General features: G+C 38.6%; 2 protein-coding genes across 7 annotated transcripts in view; both read left to right on the top strand.

Annotated features, from left to right (window-relative positions):
* Window positions 1-6,030, top strand: part of TM4SF1 (transmembrane 4 L six family member 1) — a 46,477-nt gene extending 40,447 nt beyond the window's left edge. For 4 of the 6 annotated variants that reach the window (XM_061371508.1, XM_061371504.1, XM_061371507.1 and 1 more), the window contains 4 exons: window positions 2,283-2,372; window positions 2,462-2,610; window positions 4,031-4,211; window positions 5,382-6,030. In XM_061371508.1, the coding sequence (XP_061227492.1) occupies window positions 2,283-2,372; window positions 2,462-2,610; window positions 4,031-4,211; window positions 5,382-5,396 (435 nt within the window). In that variant the 3' untranslated portion in view covers window positions 5,397-6,030. Of the gene's footprint in view, window positions 1-254; window positions 563-2,282; window positions 2,373-2,461; window positions 2,611-4,030; window positions 4,212-5,381 lie in introns of those variants that run through there. The other 2 variants (XM_061371505.1, XM_061371503.1) reach the window with 2 other exon arrangements.
* Window positions 6,031-7,888: 1,858 nt separating this feature from the next.
* On the top strand, window positions 7,889-14,199 carry TM4SF18 (transmembrane 4 L six family member 18). Its single transcript, XM_061371509.1, has 5 exons — window positions 7,889-9,046; window positions 9,994-10,083; window positions 10,804-10,946; window positions 12,463-12,643; window positions 13,869-14,199. The coding sequence occupies exons 1-5, from the start codon at window positions 8,870-8,872 to the stop codon at window positions 13,881-13,883; spliced, it is 606 nt and encodes a 201-aa protein (XP_061227493.1). The 5' UTR covers window positions 7,889-8,869; the 3' UTR covers window positions 13,884-14,199.
* Window positions 14,200-19,576: the final 5,377 nt, after the last annotated feature.

Below are 19,576 nucleotides of genomic sequence, written 5' to 3'. Positions count from 1 at the left end.
AAAGAAAACAAAACCTTTTTCCTTCTGTCCCTAGCAAAACTTGTGTTGTGGTTTAAGCCTGTTGTTCATGTCTAATCATGTTCACTGATGATCATTCCAAGCATCATATTAGAGTGAAATTACCTAGTATTCAATATTTCTTTGATTGCATCTGGTTTGTCAACAATTACTGCATTTAAAAAGGGTGGTGGCATTCTGCCGTCCCTGTTCCCTCACTCTGCAATTGGGAATGGTAGTTACAAAGAGGTGTAAACGTCATCCACATAGCTAGGTAACCATGAGTATTTAAGAAGGTGAGGATAAAGGCTGACCTTCTTTTAGGTGTGAACAGGTATGAGATAAATTGGATTGGACTAGTGAAGGAAGGATTTGTAAAGTTTAGGACATGTGTTTTGGAACGTGTGCTAGATGTATTGGCTATAAGTTGCTCATCCTGGCCTTGCTCAGCATTGTGGCCAACATTTTACTTTATTTTCCCAATGGAGAAACAAGGTACGCTTCAGAGCATCATCTCGGAAAATACGTGGAGTGCCTTCATGGCATTCTAGGTGGAGGCTTTTTGGTAAGTAATGAGCTTCTTTCAAGTTTATTTTGGAACTACTCAATATTACTATTTCTTTAACATTTACACTAGTAAATTGATCAAATACCTTGTCAACAGGAATCTCTTAAGCTGTATCAAAATAAATTAGCTATATTACCACATAGGTATTATTACTTGTTATTGGTTATCTTATCTGCAACATTATGTCGCTTTAAAGCTGAGAAAATCAGAGCCTAGGTTGCAGAATACAAATGCAAAACCGGAACCAAGCCTCTGAGCGTGTCACGGTTTGCATAAAGGGTTAAATCTTACATTTTACTTATTTAAAAGGAGTTCAACAGTATACCCCTAGATAACTAGCATTTAGTTAATAGTTCCTTAATTTCTATTATATGAGATGTTGACAGTTATTTCTCTGCCTTAGCTGTTTATTCAGAAGAATCAAGTGTCAGTTATCAAGGCTTTGCATTCCAGTAACAGTAAAGGATGAAGAATTGAGTATGTTCATTATAGGACATCGTTAATCTGAAGCTATTATATTCTATCTTTTATAATTTTATGGACCACATTGTAGCATATTTAAGTTCCCTGACTTCAGGTCTCCTTTGTAATTTGCTTTTAAAAGTCCTTCTTAGAAATAGGCTACAGATCTGAAGATGTCTGCAAATCACAGGTTCAAAACCATTGCAAAAGGCGCACAAGCTTGTGAGAGGTGCTTACAGCTGTGTTATAGACCCATTGGAACCTAGGCTGGGATTTGCAAAGACTAAGCTTTACACACAGAATAATACAAGTGAAATCAATTAACTGCTTCTGGAACACACTTGTACAATCTCTTCTGGATGTTCAGCATTGGGGCTTAGCAATAGGTTTGAGGAAGGGCTGGCGAGTATGTGACTATTCATCTGGGTAGTTTTTATTTTACTGTCTTGTTGAGTAAATCTATACAGTTTGCAGATAACACTTTGCTCTTTCTTTATGGTTTTCCAAGGTACTCCTGGGTGTGGAAACTTTTTAAGTGCAAACTGTTATTAAGTCCTGATGTTGGTGGGTTGGATACTCTTGTTTAATCAACTCTCCTCCTTGATTTTTATGGTAAAAACTCTGGCATATAGATGATTAGTGTTTTTTTACAGGTAGCTCTTGCTTTGTTATTTTGCATTTCTGTCACTGGAAACTGGTTGTGAAAACCTAGAAGCAGCAAGGTGCCTGTAATGAGATGTTTGCCTGAATTGGGCTAAATATTCCCAGACTCTAGTCATACTGGTTTGTCACACAGGCAATGATGACAACTCTTCAGTGACTAATATGTCAGTAATAGTTGGGGTTTTTTTTAACAAATAATTGTGGGAGACTTCTCTCATAGTTCTCATTTGACAGAAAGTGAATACATTTTTTTGCAAAACATTTTATTGGGAAGATACAGCCTTTAATGTGAACAAAAACTTTTGAAGTTGAAGTACTTTAAGTTGCAGCAGTACAACAGCAGGCTCTTTATGCACTTAAGTGCTGTGTATATGCAAAGCAGAAATAGAAATACACCTATCTTGGTGTTGGTGTTACTGATATCAGAGGCAAGATGCCTGCTGTGTTAAGTAGGAGTGAAACTGAATAACTTAAACAGACTGCCTTAGCCCCTTGCCAAGAACAATATAAATGAAGTTAGTGTGAGGACTATGTTTTATCTGTTCTGTCTGTGCAACAAAATAGAAGTGTGGTGTGTCTGCTCCACATCTAGGTACTTATTCCAGCTGCAGTATTCATTGGGCTTCACAATGACGACTGCTGTGGATGCTTTGGCCATGAGGACTGTGGGAAAAGCTGTGCAGTAAGTGAGCCTTTACACTCCCTTCCCAGATAATCTCAAAGGCAAGGTGATGGCTGCGTCAAAAATTCATGTCTGTGTTTGCTATGCAGATGCTGTCCTCAGTTCTGGCTGCCTTTATTGGGATCATTGGTTCTGGATATTGTATAATCATTTCAGCGCTGGGCTTGTCTCATGGACCATACTGTTTTACTCACTTAGAAAGAAACTGGATTTATCCTTTCACTGAATCATCTGGAGGGTAAGTTGGCTGTTCATGAGGAAGTTAAATCTTCCCCTATGTACACACAGACTGTATTTCAGTACCTTTCAGCAATATACAGTAACCATATATCCAGATCTGTTTGTAAGTTTATGCTTCTTGCTCACTTGAACTTGCTTACTTACTCTTGAACAGATGGCATCAGTTACCCACACTGCTTAAGTTTAAAACCAAAGCAATATAAATTCTCTGTCCTACAAAAAGGAGTCTGATCATATATGTATAAGTAATAATACCTATATACTGTATACCGTTCATACTCATGAACATCACTAACATAAAGTTTTGGACTTTGAGGGATTTACAAACTATGAATAGCGGTTGTTACGAAAATCATCTCATCATTTGTATAAGACTGTTTTGTGAGGCTTGCTTTTGAAGTTGCTCTGCGTTGCTATAAACTGGCCTAATACCTTCATTAGTGACAATGGCATAGAAGCTTTGTAAATGAAACTAGAAAAGGCTTATAAGAATCTTTGTATACCACAGGGCTGGGAGGGCCAGAAGCGCCTAACTATCTCTAATTAGGGTTCTCCAGCAAACCAAGCTGAATTGTATGCTATTCCCCATTAACCCCCACAAGTCCCATAGGCTGGAAGAGAATTTGGTTTGGATCATGACATGCTTTTACAGTGGCTGTATGATTGGCAGCCTTGATGTTGTTTCTAGTAAGTTTATGGCTGAAGCCAGACTATAGAAAGTTTGAGTACTAAGAAACCACATAAAGCAACTTTGCAGCAGAGAGCTTGAATTTTACATTTCAATTGCATCTCTCCTGGGAGGGCACATTCATCCTTCTCCTTCATTCCCTTCCCCCTCCCCCCTTGTCCCTTCTCCCCCCATATGACTGAATACGGAAGAACTGAGTCAACTCCTTGCTGAAGGTTCATCAGTGCTGATGTTCTGAAGATATGAATGCGAACTAACATCTGGAATACTCTGAATTTGCTCTGTGTCTGGCTCTTCCAGCACAGGCATGTGAGGGCCCAAAGAAAGGAGCACAAGAGACCCATTTGGATCAGTAATTGCTGTCTTCAGAATAAAGGCGCAGTCCTGAAAAGCTCTGGTTGTTTTGAGAAATAGCTTTGTTCTTTCAGCTTCCTTGAGCTTGTGTCTCACTTTAATCAGTAATACAAGATTCTGCCTTTATAACTTAGTTTGCTTTTTTTTTCTTTGCTTTTTTTTAAAAATCTTTTTAAGAAGCTAAGACTTCACAACAATGTATGATTGATAGTTCAACATGCTCTTAAGCAGAGCAAACTCTGCATGGAATAAACCATTGTGTTTTCTGTTCCCACTTAGAGTGAGTATTCTCAATGCAGTTACAGACTAGACATTATTTGTTCTAGGTATAGTAAGCATCCCACTCTGTTAATATGCTTCTAATTGCTTTGTACAGGTACTTGTTTGAGTATAACAGGTGGTCTGAATGTCAAGAACCTCATAACATTGTGCAGTGGAATGTCACCCTCTTTTCCATCCTTCTTGTCTTGGGAGCAATAGAGTTCATTCTGTGCTTCATACAGATAATCAACGGCATTCTTGGAGGACTGTGTGGGTTGTGCTGCAGTCATGAGGAGGTAAGCCATTTGTAGTTATAACCATACTTTTTTTGGATATAAGGAGGAAGTTTGGGTATAAAGAGGAAGTTCTTTACTGTAAGGGTGGTGAGGCACTGGAATGGATTGCCCAAGGAAGTTGTGAATGTTCCATCCCTGACAGTGTTCAGGGCCACGTTGGACAGAGCCTGGGATGGCATGGTTTAGTGTGAGGTGCCCCTGCCCACGGCAGAGGGGCTGGAACTAGATGATCTTAAAGTCCTTTTCAACCCCAACTATTCTATGATTCTGTGATTCTACTTCCCAGATGAACTTCAAACACTTGTTACTGTTGTTACTGTGGAATCTTACTTAGTAGCTACTTCATAGGTATTCTTAAACAACAATTCAGTGTACAGGTTTTCTTAAAGCCCCGTTGTGTTTAGCGTTTTCATGTAGTGTTTGACCACATGACTTCAGCTGATCCCTCACCTGTCACAGCGAAGTTAGGCTGCAGAAAAGCTGGAAGGCTTTTCCCCTCCCTGTGGCACATGTTGTCATCGGCACTATATAGGTGCGATATACCTGAAATGCAAATCTCCTGGTGGTGTTATTTGCCAAAGCCTAAACTATTGTTGCATAGCGTGCTACAGTTTTGTAGTAGGTTACTTGTTCTAGTTATATTGCTTTAGCTGTGTATTTTGCTCACATGCAGCAGATGTATTACTGAGAATATACAGTAATGAAAACCACAGCATCTGGCCTTGCTAAAGGGAAAGAATTAAATTGCACATAGCTAACAAAACGTGCAGACAGATCTGATGAGTTTTTTGAAGGAAGGGGTGTTTTTTTTTTTAAGAACAGAAATTTTTCTAGACTTCTTTTGTGTCCTGTTAAACGGTTTGAGTATGTTGTTAAAATTGGTATCATAGTGATGGAACTGCAGTATCTTAAGGTATGAACCAGATGTGATTTATATCACATACATTATGACTAAGAACATTTCATATTTTTAATTGACATAGTTGAATGCTGTGGTTTTATCAAAGCTATTACTGTCTTTCACTCCTGTCTGCCATGCTGTAACTGCAGTATAAAAGAGCCATGCTAAGGTTGTCTAAATGTAGCCAGGTTAATTTTAGCTCTTGTGGTTGAATATAATATTAGCTTTCTTCCCCTTAATAAGTCTCTTTCTTTTTGTTTCCCCCACAGACATACGCTTGCTAGAAACTTGACAATGTATTGACGTCGGTACATATGTGTGATGTATTGAGATATCTGTGGGGTTTTGCGGGTTTGGAAGTTTGGGGTTTTTGGTTTGTGGGTTTGTTTTTTTTGGTTGGTCGGTTTTGGCTTTTGGGGGGGGGTGGGAGGTTGGGCATTGTTTTTTTCTTTTGTTTTTACATTCCATGCTTACTAAAATGCATGTGGTTTGTTGTCAAACTGTGCTATTGCCATCAATTTAACTGACTTGGGGCCACCCTTTGTTGTTAGTCATGTGCGTGTTTTCCACCAACCTGCCTGTATCTAAAGCCAAAATGTATCCTGAATTTCTCTGGTTCATTTCATTTTAGTATGGGCAACTGCCTGAACATATATCACTATAGATGTTGGGTTTGTGCTTTTTCTTTCTACTGACAAAATGGCTCTGTACTTCATGTTGTTTTCCCAGTGAAGTTGCACTTTATTGGAATGAGCACAAACCCAACCTAGTATGTCCTGTATATAAAGGAATACTAGGCTGGAGCAAAAATAAAGCAGCAGTAAAATGTGGGTTATTGAGGGTAGATCTATGTGCTTCACCTCTTCAGAAGTTTTCTGAAGTTCTGTGTTTCACAAATAAAGATTTATATTAAAAACACCCTGCAGGTGTTGGTGATTCTTTCCCTGCCCCTGCTAAAACACTGCTTTCCTTGTCTTAGTGTAAAAAATAGTGCAGCATTAAAACATGAATGTAAGGCAGTCAGGTTATAACCTATTTCTTCTCTCCAGCAGGCTCTGTCAGAGTGGGAACTGCTTCACTCTTTGGTTTAGATCATTTAGCTGGGCCAGGCAATTGTGCATCAACAAGGGTATGATACTTCAGTGACAGGTACGGCTCTGTGACAGATAAAACTATCTACATGGACTCTTAGTCCTGCGTCTGGGCTAGTAGTTATTTCATTGCTGATGGCCATCCCAGGGAGCAGAGGGGGGTTCCCCTGAAGCTGAGCTATAGCTCGAAAACATACCAGAAACTTGAGGTGTGTCTCAAGCTGTTCTCACAGCCCAGTCTGCCGAGTACAGAAGTATATCTGAAAAGATAAGTTAACTGTGAAGATGAAATTGCACATATGCATCCACAGCAGCAAAAGAACTCACAGATGGGAAGAATTTGTGTTTAGCATCTCAGGATATCCACTTCTTGCAATGTCGTTTATTCATACATAAACACATAGAAACAGTTGAGGGCAGTCTTTCATACTTTACTGCGACTGTTTATTGTATTTATCTGTGTCTTGCCCTGCTAAGAAGAGAATATGTGCATGTACATGTGTATACACACAAAATTCCTTGCAGCTTTGAAGCACGGTGTCTTTATATATGAAGAAACACTCTTTGAAGAAAGCTCTGCAAGTTTAAATTAACAGTAGAGTGAGAGGAGGAGGAAGAAAAAAGCCTTGGGTGGCATGGTTTAGTGTGAGGTGTCCCTGCCCATGGTAAGGGTTTGGAACTAGGTAATCTTAAGGTCCGCTCCAACCCTAACTATTCTATGATTCTAAGAAAAGAGGGTCTTGATGGAAAGGGCTTAATTCCCATGCAACTTACAGATTTGTTTGCTTTCATGCTTACGTGGTTGTTACTTGTCTTTCTGGCACACACAACTAATTAAAGAACCGAATCAACTTTAGAAATTCCAATGGACAGAATGATTAGGTTACAGTTTAAAACTAAAATTTTAGCTCAGATGCATGCAGTGCTAATGCACAGTATTAGTACTCATTGCTTATGTTGTCATTTAAAAAAAGGCCAGTTGAATTCCTTTGTTGCCATATGCATAAGACAGTGGTTTGGGAGTTTAATCAGTTTATCATGGAGAAGAGGTTGGTTTTAGGTTAAGTCAGTTAGCAGAGAAGTCACTCATCCAGAGTAAACATGGCTTTTCGGTAATGGGCTTGGCATCAGCTTTTGGATATTGACAGCAACAGGAAAGCAGTTCTTGCAACACTTGGTAAGATATTTGAGAAACTGATTCCTAGGTTTGCATAATACTTAGTGTAAAATGGAGTGGATTTTGGTTTTGGTTGGGTGGGTTTTTGTTGTTTTTTTGTTTTGTTCTGGCAATATAGTGTGCCAACAAAAATACACGCCTTGATTTGGTATTTGCAGAGCTCAGTTTAAGTACAAAATAAGTCATGATGTAGACTGCTATACTGCAGAAAAAATGCTGTCTCAGATGTCATTTTCCATGTTTCTTTAACCAGAGTACATTACTGTGGGAAATAGCAGCCAATTACATTGTTTCTAGCTTATTACATGATCTCTGAGTTTTTTAATAAAAAAATCAGTCCTGGGGATGTGACGTGCCTGCTTCTAATTCAGCTGTCTAATTCAGCTGTTTTTTCTGAACTGTAAGGCATAGTGTTGATGATATGAGTTCTGTCCATGCCTGTGAGCCTGCAGAGGGAGGTTTGATGCTAATTTTTATTAGAGGGAATCCTGATAAAAGTGTCCAGTGATTAGGGAGTAAACCAGGAATATGGGAAAATCCTCAGATTAAAGTTTAAGGACTTCAAAATGAAACATCCTAGAAAAAGAGGGGGAAATGAAGAGTCACAGCAGAGAACATGTAGAAAAAGGGTGTAATTGCATGAGTACCACCATGCCCATTTCCTTGGATGATCTCATTCAGAGCAATAGGAAGGAATTAGTTTCAACATGCAACCCAGTTTTTTTATGAGATCATGTGTGCAGAGCCTGAAACAGCTATTGAAGAAACAGAACGAAAATATGCCATGACATCATTGCTTCTAAAATCAGCCTTCTTGCCTTTGATAAAGCCCATATATTTTTGTTCTCTGACTGTGACTTTCCTATTGAGTAAACCCAAAGCTCATTCTTCAGTTATTTTTCTGATGACTCATGGGGTGTTTTAGTGAGGCTGCCCCAAGTTAGCAGCAAGTGTTGGTTCACCCTTAGGGTGGTATCTGCTAAACTCTGGTATTAATTCTCTGTAGTGTAAGGCAGTGTGGACATACTCATCATTTGACAGCCCCCCTTCCCTATATAAGGTATAGGAAAAATTTTGGCTTCAGTAAGGCTGAGCAGCCTCCCTTCTGTCACAGAGTATCTACATCATAATCTGTGTTCTCGGGAGGAGTGCATTTCTAAGCAGTTGCTAGGAAATGAGGTTTTAAGTTCCTTCCTGAGTCTAATTTCTTGACATATTTTATTTGAGAGATCACAAAGGAGTATCTTTTAGAAGGGCAACTGCTACTTAAAGACACACGCTTAGAAAGGACAATGAGTTTAGACAGTGATACGCATCTATTGTTCTGCTAACTGTTAAGCACTTCTCTCTCTGGAATCATACCCCAGTCATCCCGTTCCTGTGAATATGAAATGACTGAATCAATCTGAGGAGGTCAAAAAGCCTTTCATATCTAAAAGCTTGTAATCTTCTGTTAGCTTAGAAGAGCAAAACTTCTGAAGTTCCTGAGATGGCTTTAGAGACATGTGGAAACTGTTTGAGTTGTCTGTTGATACCTCTTGCACTTTGGAGTATTGTTGTTAACATCCTATTATACTTCCCTAATGGGAAAGCTTTGCATGCCGCCAGTTACCAGCTTCCCAACTACGTGTGGTATTTTGAAGGGATTTGTTTCTCAGGTGTGATGGTAAGTGTTGATTCTATGAATTTTTAATGAATTGCATCTTACTGCAAGTAATGTTGGGTTCCTGTGCAGCAGTATAATTGTGCTTTTAAAGAGAGTATGGATTACTTTCACAAAAACAGTGCAGGCAGGAAAGACTTGATCAAACTGAAATAAATGTGAATATCCTGAATGATATGCTGTGTATACTACTTAATTTCATGTAAGTGGTTTTGCAATGTTGATTGTTTCTTCTGCTGGCTTTTTGTTTATGTGTCATTTATGTTTGTATTGCGGAGCCAGGCACTGTGTTGATTTAATCCTCTGTGGAGGCTGAGTTAGAACTCTTTTACGAAAACAAAATGTAACAAAACCTAAAAAAGCTGCGCATAAACGCTTAGATGCTTTTAAGAGCTGTGTGCAGTCCGGTATTTAGAGGACTGGATACAGTTCACAAGGTATCAAGTGCCGCTGTTGTTAGGCAAAATGCATAAGATTATCTCACTCTGATGGGCATATTGGGATTTTCTCCATGACATTTGTAATATGTTCATCTGCAGTAATATGCTAACACAGATGTGCCCACTGCTCGTACTGTTTGCTATGTTCATAAAGAACTATAGGCTCAGGCACAGAAAGCAGGTATGTAATAAACATGCATAAGGGGGTTTTATGAAGGTGCTGAACTGGGAGAGTTATTAAAATGTGAGATATTCTTTTGAAATTGTGTATTCTTAAAAGAAAAGCCTTGTCTTTTCTAGTGAAAAGCATCTGGCAGAAAATTTGAACAGAAAAGTGTAGTTGAAAATTTGGGAAAACGTTAACTGTGACAGTGACATTCACATTTTGAAGCATTTTTACCCTTTAAAATATAAACAGAGCATAACAGATGCAGTCCCTGTCTTCCATAGGTGGACACTTTGGCTTAGTATCTCCAGTCATTTCACTGACCTTATAATGTCCCCTTACAGATCCTTCTGCTGGCGGTAATTCTAATAATACTGGAGTGTAGTGTGTTCTATCGGTGCTGTCAGAGTGAGAGCTGTAACAAAACCTACAGGGTGAGTCTGTGTTTTGTTTTTGTGCATATCTTCAGCATTATTTCTGAGTACCTTCCTGTTCTTGTGTTTCCGGCACATCCTTTTGCCTTCTCATGGCAATGTTTCTACTTCCTTTTACTGAGGATTCGAAGTTGGATTGAGAGTTGGAATTGTAGCTCCTTCCTTCTGATGCATAAGCAGGATGAAAGAAAACTAAACAACAAAAAAAATGCAAACAAAAAAAAAAAACCAAACCCCCAAAAACACACCATAAAAAAATCCTTGTAAAAGAAAATTGGAACATAGAAGGCCTGAGAGCTTCAACGAAATGCCCCAACTAAACAGCTTCATCCTCTTGCTTGCATTTGGAAGTTATTTTTTCCAGTAATGACTCAATACACACTGTCTGGGGTGCAAACTTATTTAGTGCGTGATTGTGTTCCTGTCACATTTTGGGAAACAGTTGTGAAACAATGCAAGTTAAAAAAACCCAAACAAACCCCAGAAACAAACAGCAAAATAATATTTAACTGAGAGTTGTGAGACTGTCTTAAACTCTGTCAGTCTTTATTTGATGTGTGTATGTTTACTGTTCTGTACCTGATATTTTTCTTTCTGAATTTTAAAGACTGGGCAAATCAAGTGTGAAATTCAACCTCAAGGAAGTAGCTAGGCAGGCTGAATGACTATTTGCTGTGGACACTGTTCCCACACAGTAATTTTTTTTTCCCCCCTCTTCAGAGTTTTATATCAATTGTGCTGACCCTGCTTGGAGTTGCTTTCTCTGGATATAGTTGCATCATTTTTACCTTGGGGTTGATCCAAGGCCCCTTCTGCAATTCATCAGATGGATGGGATTATATCTTCAAAGACACTGCTGGAGGGTAAGAAACATCAGTGTAAATCCCTGGAAGAAACTGTTTGTCAAAACAATAGTCTAATTCTCTTGGAGTTTTATACAAAATATCATAGTCTCTTGAACACAAGACCTGTATTGGTGAGTGAGGTTTTTCAACTCGTTGAATGAATACCAGAACATTCAAAGAAAGGCATTTGCTTCCTTGTAAGGAAAGATTAAATGTAAGAATCTTTGCACTGATCAGAACTGAAGGTCCATTTAGATAAGTGTCCTTTATCTGGTGATGGTTACAGTCACAGATAGTGAAAAAATGTAAGATTAGAGTGACTGTAGATGGATACTTTCTCAGTATATTCCCATGAATTCTTCAAGTTTTTGAATCATAGAATCATAGATGGCATTTTTATATTTAATAACTCACTAGGTTTCTCTTGAACTCCTAAAACCCAGTGAACTCTGTGGTTTGATCAATGGTAGTTTTAGCATAAAGCTGCTGTAGCTCAAACACTGAAGTAAGGCAGACAAAGTGTTGTATGTGTCCCAGCCTCCAACAGGCATGGAAGGTTGATTCAGATCAGTAACCTGAGACTGCTTTCACAAGATTTTATGTTCTCCAGTTAAAAGGTCAGAATTTTATAAGGCTTGAATATTTCAAGTCATATAATGCCAAGGTCTTCCAGCCGCATTTTAATGCACTGAGGATTAAATTTGTCAGAGGGTCACAAACAAGTTCCTTGAGCATCCAACAGGGTAGTTCCTAAACTGTGGCCTTCTCTGACTTAACTCAGCTTTATTTTAAAACAGGGAATTGTATCCTGCAATACATCACCAGCACTGCCATTCCCATCTGGAAATACAAAAAGGAGAACTTGAGTTCAACATAAAGGGCCAGATGCTGAATACTGCACTCCAGATTTCCCTAAAGCATTTCAGTTATGAATGTTCAGGAAAAAAGCAACTGACACTAGGCTAGTGAGTCTAAGGTTTTGCAATTAACCTTCAGGCTATAGCATGTCTTGGTTAAAAGGGCACGTGTTTGTTGTCCACATTATGATCCTCAAGGATGCAAAGCGTGGCCCTAGAAAAACTGAAAATTGCACATGTTGACACTTACCTCAGCTCTGCCATTTAGGCTGCATGTGCTGGTTGGATTGATACTGTTGGGTGTTCCTTCTCTCTGCGTGGAACTGATGTCAGCTGGCCTTCACATAAAGATGAAATTAAATCAGGGAAAGGAAAATTCCCATTTTAGACTTGGCTTCTGCCATTTGAAAAAATGTGTCTTTCTAACACTTGGGTGTCTAACAGGGAACCTACTGAAGCAGATGTATTTGAGGAAAATGAGTGTTATCATGCAGCTGAGTTTGATAAACCTAGGCAGGAGTTATGCTAGCGTAAAGAAAGACTAGAGTCAGGCTCCTAAACTCGAAACATATAAAGCCCAATATGGGTTTTATACAGATTATAGATGAAATATGTGTATTTAAATTGAATTACGCTCATCACGTTTAATTTACTTTGCATTGCTGTTTCTCTAACAGGTACCTCACAGATTACACTGCTTGGTCTCGGTGCACTGAACCTGCTAACATAGTGGAGTGGAATATCATCTTGCTCTCTATTCTGATTGCTCTTAGTGGACTGCAGTTGATCATCTGTTTTCTCAAAGTTGCTGCTGAGTTGAAACGGACACTCTGTGGGACCTACTCTGTTTTTGTCCAGGTAACAAAATACCAGAGGTGATTTCTTCAGCCATCTTCAAGTCAGCTTAGCTTCAGCTATTTCTCTCAGTTGAGGACATACCCTTTCGGTTTATGCTTTCTTTATGCTGCCACGTTTTTTTACCAGAGGATATGTACTGATAATAAATCTAATGTGTTTAATTCATCCACTAATTCCTTGTGTTATACAGGGATCGGTGGCTGCTCACTCTGATATTTAAGGCTAGGATTGAGAAGGAAGAATGTGTCTGTCAGTTCAGTGCTGATGCTGAGTCCATTACTCCTATGTCAGCAGAGCCTTCTGAGTACCTTTCTTGTAGCATTCAATGTGTTCAACGTTCTTATCAGTGTGTGAGTTTCACAGCAAACAAGAAAGACGCAAGAGGCAATATGTAGCAGTCGTGATCTGGACATCAATTTTTACTATGTTTTCAGTAGGTTATTGAAACAGTAACTGAGAAGGCTCTGCTTTGGGCAGAAGTAGTTGAACCCCAGAGTTCAAGTGACTGATCCTGATCACCTGAACACTAGTGTGAAGTAGTATAGTTTAGTGTGGCATTCACTTTCCCTAGCTGTGGAGGTAGGGTCAAATTAGACATCCTTAACCCTCCATCCTTAACCATCTGTACTGGGATCAAGGAGCTCTCAGGATCTTTACGCCATTAACAATCTCAGTGATAACAGCACAAACAAGAGAGATTTCTAATTGGGAAAAGCAGCAGCCCTCAGTAGCATGCATGTGACCCCCCCCCCCCCCCATGTATGTGTACACATGCATACACACACCAACAACAGGATTAGTGCTATCATGTAAGTGAGAAATGTTGGGAGGGCAGAGCAAGTAGGATGGCAGTGCTTCTGCAGCATGAAGCCTCCTGAGCAGTGCTGGGTCAGCCAGGGCAGAGGAACTGCAGGTGCCCTGGAGGGCTTTGGGCAGGCAGACAATGGAGTCTTCTTGTAGGAATTTACTGTAACAGCAACCTACATAAGGTCAAGGCCTGAAGCAATTTCTGTCAAAACATTCTTGCCAGTGAAAGAGCCTCCTCAGGCTGGGATCCAGCCCAGCTTACGGAAAAGTCAAAAGCAGTATTGTCAGCTTGTCCCCAGGCACAGACTAGGGTCACCTCTGGGGGTCGGATTGTTGGATTTCGATTGGATGTGGATGTTGGAACAGTCAACTTAATCTGAGAAAAAGAGGGCAATCATTTCTTCCTTTTCATTTGCAGGCTGGGATTCTCTGAAAATGACAAGGAAATCTTCACTGCTTCTCCATAATCCCTCAGAAAAAAAGAGAAAAATGGCTTCTCCAACATTTATGATAGTAGACATGAGTGCTACAAAGACAGTGAAACCCTTGTCTTAAATCTTCGTGTCTCAAGCCTCTGTAGCTTAAATGAAGTTATTTGAACTGACGTCTACATTTTCCTGGTTGTTTTCTAACCTGTTCAGTTGTCCCTGGCAGAGACTTCATTATTTTTTACCCTCCAGCTTGTTCTGACAGTAGAGAGATTTGATTGCCATGGATCTGCTTTTATATGAATTTTTTTTTTTAATGAACTGCTGTAAAATTGCTATGGAACTGCTTTTATATGATTTTTTTTTTCTTAATGACCTGCTGTAAAACTGCTGTGGAAGTGCTTTTATACTGCCCTCTCTTTGTTAAGAACACATGAATACTTGTTGTTCCAAAGGGTCTGATAATAAATTTTAGTTACAGACAGATCATTATGAAGGGCAGCAGCTAATCCTGCCCATTCTGTCTTGGAAGTTCTTAACTGCACAAAGCAATTACTGGAAAAAGTCTATCAAGTCTTCCTGTGGAAGGGCTTTTAGAGTAGCAGCCAGACCTGATTGAAGAATTAGATACACAGCTTTGAAGTCAGCCATTCTAGTTAGATCACAGTAGTAGCTGCACTGGGTTTCTTTTTATTTTATACTTGGAGGCAAACTTTTTTTAGTCAATTATTATGTGACTTGAGGGAATATATAAGGGAACCTCGTAAGCACCCATTGCTAACTTATTAATACTCTTGTAAATACCCTGACTTTGCTGCGATGGAGGGCTAATATTCTCGACAATAATAATCAGATGAAAAAGAATAATCCATTTTAAATTACCAGCTAAAAAGTGTTGGATTTTTTTTCCAAAGAATGATTGTTTAATTCCCACTGGAAATTTGGGAATTTGCAGTTAGGTGGATGTTCAGCTCATTTGCAGCTGCATGGGCAACAATTTGGCTGTATTCAATACTCCAGTTATGAGAGAATGAACACCCAGACGAAAGCAAAATATGTACTTCAGACTTGCGGTAATGCACGTATCTCTTACATCAGAACTAGTGGTATTCAACTGTATCAACATCTAACATAAAATGCTTCTAGCACTGCAAACTGTACAGTAAGTAGCAGCAGGGTAAGATATTTAGAAAAAAAAAAAAACAATATATCAGTCGATTTTTTTTCAAGACAAAATTAATATTTTGCCTTGATATTCCTTTACCAGATTGTTTTGAAAAGCTGATTTCTTCCTGTAGGATTTGAAGAATGCATTTAAAGTTTTTATTGCTTAGTTACTATTAAGTTGCAAGAAGTAATGAAGAAATTAATGATGTTTAAGAATGGAGCTAGTCTTTTGAGAATGATGTTTAAGAATAGAGCTAGTTCAAGGTGGCATGGGTGTTCAGAGATGCGTGGTAAAAAGGCATGATTATAAAATAGGGACTGTTTGTATCTTCACACTTGTTTTTCCCTAGGCTTAAATATAAATCATATCACCAATCTACTTAAATGATAATCCCACATTTTTATGGACTTGTGGATATTTTTTGCAGACAGAAGGAAAAGAAGGAAAACTTAATCAACCCATACTCCTGCTAAACATCTTGGAGAATCGTGCTATTGTCATGCCTGCAAACTATGGAGCTGTTTGTTTCAAAGACGTTAGAAATATTTGAAAAAAAATTTTGGTTATTTGGTTGAAAAATAGCTTGTGTTGGGTAGATATTCAAAGTGGAATGTCCCTACAACTGCTAAATATTCCTGAAGTGAATGGTGCTATTTCATTGAAAAACTGTGTTCTATTCAGACTCCAGGTCAGCCATGGGGAAAATAGAGGCTAATCTTTAGGCAGACAGGGTCTACTGAGAGAGATGTTGCTATGCTGGATGAAAAAAATGAAATACTTTAAAGTTACACTGGAAACTTAACTCTTTTATTGCTCCTGTATATGTCCTTTCTACTTTTCAGGGTCTTCTGACTCTGCTTATGCTGACATCTGCCTCAGCTTGGCAGATGAAGGACACACAGAGCAGTATCTAGTTTGACAGCTTTTTCCATATTAATACTATTAGTGGTTGTACCTAATGATTGATGGGGCTTGGCTGTCCTTAGTTCATTGTTGTTTTCTTTTTTCTTTTTTTGTTTGTGTGTTATTGCCTTGTGAATTTACATTTCTGCCCTATCAGAGACTGGTATCTCCTATTTTAGTGGCTTAAATCAAATAAAAGGTGTATAATTTAGTTCTTGTTGGACATATTGATTCTGCAACCCTCTTCATCCATAATCTGTATATTGGCATCTTCATTGCCATAGCCAGACTCAAATGTGACTTGGCAGCTCACCTTTTAAATGGCCAATTTATTAATTTGAAATTGATGGTAAGAATACTAAAGGCTAACAGTGGGTTGCATTTACAAATTTAACAACTTGTCTCACACAGGGCTTTTGGATAAGGCAAATTTAAATTTGATCTAACCCATTTAAAACGGTATTCAATCCTAAATAAGGTGTCTGTAAGAGGAGGTACTTCGAACTGTACCTTGTTGCAAAGAAAGATTCCTGTAAGGAATATTAACTGACTTGAAATCTAGACATAACAGGCAACTCTGGTAGTGGTGTTTATGACAACGTGACCGTCTGGCTCTCCAGCTGCAGAAAAGAGATCTCACCCTGACAACAGGATAAGGAATTAGGCTGCAGAGCAAGGACAAAGCTCACTCCATGCTAGCATACAAGAAACCCTTTTCTGAAGAAGTGTTCCTGAACCTGAATTGCATGTGCTGCTTGTTAAATAAAATATCCTGGGCACACCTGGAACAGAGCTGCAGGTTTGATGTTATAAACTTCACTAAGTAAGGAGTTAATATTGAAATGTAGAAGTTAAGAGTTTCATCAGTATTTGTTCCTTACAGCCTATGCATTTTGTTAGAGTATTAAGATGCTGTGTCTACAATGGGAATATCATTCATTTAAAACACTGCAACTGGAAATAGATGTAGAGACTTGATTTTGACCACAAATAATTGTGAGCTGAGATTTGTAGTAAAATACTGTGGAGCCCCAAACACACCTTTTCATGTTGGGGTGTATTATTCTTTGTGCAGGTGAAAGTGAGTCTCCCTGAAATACAGTTTCCTCATTCTTCACACGTTGGAGGGAGGTGTTTTCCCACATTGACAAGGAATAGGGTGGCAGAAGACAAATGAAGCTCCTCAGAAAGTTAAAGCTTACCTGCAAATTTTTGCAGGAGGTCAGAACAGCAGAATGGGCAGGAGACTACACTCAGATTAGGGAATTATGAAATTGTGGGGTTTCAGTTTTGTCTGGGAGCTTCTGTTAAGACTTTTTTATAAGAATATTCCGTGTTTACTTCTGTTTTGGTTTCTTTTTTGTTTGTTTCTTTTTGTTTGTTTATTTCTTCAAGGAACATTTTTGAAGTAAAAGATCAGCTTTATATTTTCAAAGCAAACTTCCAGAACAGTCATTGCATTCTCAGCATCCTCAGTATGAGAAATTGAGGCACTGTGATTTAAAACAATAAGGGAATATTCATGACACCAAACTGGAGACTCATAATTTAACCAGTTAAATTAGGTGCTGTCTTTTTAGGCCCTGTTTAGCAGAGAGCAATACTTAGCCTGTATTGCTTGGTCACCTCAGTCCGCTTTTTGAGTTCCTTAAGAGAAAGATACTAGGGAAAGGCACAGAAATATCTTAAAAGTTTGGGTGAGGCACAATTAAAGGTTGTAATGGACAAATCTTGCCTTTCAGAAATTTTTATCTTTAAATAAAACCAACATGCAGTTCTTCTGCAAATCAAGAAAAGTAATTTAGAGGGGTCAAAGGACTTAGGCAAAGAAATGCTCACAATTTTACCCTCAAATAAATATGGAGATTTCAAGGATACTGCTTATGTGATTTTTATTTTTTTTTTCTCTTCCTCGGTCTGATGGAAATTAAAAATAAAGCAAATAGCCCACATATACATGAACAACTCTGTTTGCTGAGTATTAAGGAATGAATTTGAATTTAAGTAGTATAAGAAGGTAAACGTTTCCTCATTTTTACCTGTGGTTAATTTACAGATGGGCATATGCAACCTGTACAAGCTGATCTTTCCACTGAACCACTGACCTTCATTCTTGGCAAAGAAAAACAAAAATCCCTGTGGAGGTTATTTTGAGCATGTGATGCCAACCTCGGAAACTCCAGAATTTCATCATAGATTTGGTCAGATTTCAAAAACTTGGCTTTAGCTACAGTTGTTGAGACAGAAGCAGAATCATCCATTTAATGCAGATGTGTAGAAGGTTCCGAAAGGTGGGATTATGAACTTCAGTTTTCTGGCAGTGCCTGAATTTTTTATCTGAATAGTGATTAAAATTGGTAATTTATCTGTATGTCACAGTCCTAGTAAATAAGTTTTAGATTTGTATGTGCATTAAAGGAAACCTTTTGTACTTTAGTTATGTTCTTCTATGCAAAATACTCATAATTTTTCTGGCCCTTAAGAAAAAGAAGATTCTGGTTATTACAGGTGGTTTTAAGTTGCCATACAATGAAAACTGTAATTTAGAGTGAGTGTGACTCTGTCAGTGCTCAAAATGCAGAAGAGATTTTTTAAGAGTTCCCAAGCAACTGAAGATATATCAATATTTCATAGAAGTCTTTACAGTTGGCAAGTTTACAGGTGGCTTTGCATGTCTAAAGCATACACCCATGATGTAATGGATGTAGGCTTGGAAAAAAAACGTAACTGCAAACTTCAGTTGGGTGGGTTTTGTGTGGCCTATATTTAAGGTTCAATTTTGTTCTTATTTCTCAATGAGACTTACAGATACAAAATATTTACAGAACTTAAATAAGCAAAAGTAGAGCTGCCTGTGCTGGTTAATCTATTTAGATAATGGTAACAGTTAAAGGTTATCTGTAACTTTATACATCTATTGTGCTTTTAATCATTGAGGAATGTGACTTATCCTGTCTGGTGATAGGCTGGGAGGAAGATAACATAGGGAGCTAATTTTGTGAAATTTCCATTTGGACAATACTGAAACTGCTTGGAAATGAGACGCAAACATCCCCTACCTCCACTGGTGACCAGGCAGTCCTTTTCATCTCTAGCCGTATGTGCCATACTTTGTGTTAAAATTGCATTTCCAAGGGAACTATGGTGGGTTAGCAGAGCTTATCCACAGACACATCAGCTCTGCTCTGATACCAGTGACCTAATCCTCTCTTATCTGTGTTGTACCAGTTTAGCAATTGCTGTGCAGGGGGGAAGAAACGGCAGTCTGTAGATTAAGAATCAGCAAGGAAAACAGGCAGCAGACAGTGTGCATCTACAGGGCCTGCCCTGCATCCAGTTATGTCAGCGTACAAGCAGATACATGGGGAAAACCAGGTGTCATTAGAGATTTTCACAACGCATTTAAAAAGTTGTGTTCTTGTGCTGCACATCACCAAAATGATTTTATGAGTAGTATGCAAGCTATAGGGTGATAAAGATGATTGTGACAAATGTAATTAAGCTTAAGTATGTAAAGCCATTTAAATCTACCGTACTTTCAGTTCAGCTCCAAGGTTTACAGCCCGGTAACAGTCTAAATGGTCATTTGTGTGGTAGTAGCTTGGCAGAAATTGGAAAAAGTTCTTT

The sequence above is a fragment of the Neopsephotus bourkii genome, unplaced genomic scaffold (assembly GCF_033783945.1).
Source record: "Neopsephotus bourkii isolate Nb327-2 ecotype Australia unplaced genomic scaffold, CSIRO-AGI_Nbou_v1 NB_1574, whole genome shotgun sequence".
NCBI classification, from domain to species: domain Eukaryota; kingdom Metazoa; phylum Chordata; class Aves; order Psittaciformes; family Psittacidae; genus Neopsephotus; species Neopsephotus bourkii.
The sequence above is the reverse complement of the archived record's forward strand: the minus strand, read 5'-3'. Positions and strand labels throughout refer to the sequence as shown.

What these genes read in the sequence shown, in the direction of transcription:
- TM4SF18 (XM_061371509.1), top strand. Translation starts at nt 8,870, where the DNA reads ATGGCTTTAGAGACATGTGGAAACTGTTTGAGTTGTCTGTTGATACCT. An exon ending in TTTGTTTCTCAGGTGTGATG is followed by an intron (nt 9,047 to 9,993) that starts GTAAGTGTTGAT and finishes GTCCCCTTACAG; the next exon opens with ATCCTTCTGCTGGCGGTAAT. An exon ending in GCTGTAACAAAACCTACAGG is followed by an intron (nt 10,084 to 10,803) that starts GTGAGTCTGTGT and finishes CCCCCTCTTCAG; the next exon opens with AGTTTTATATCAATTGTGCT.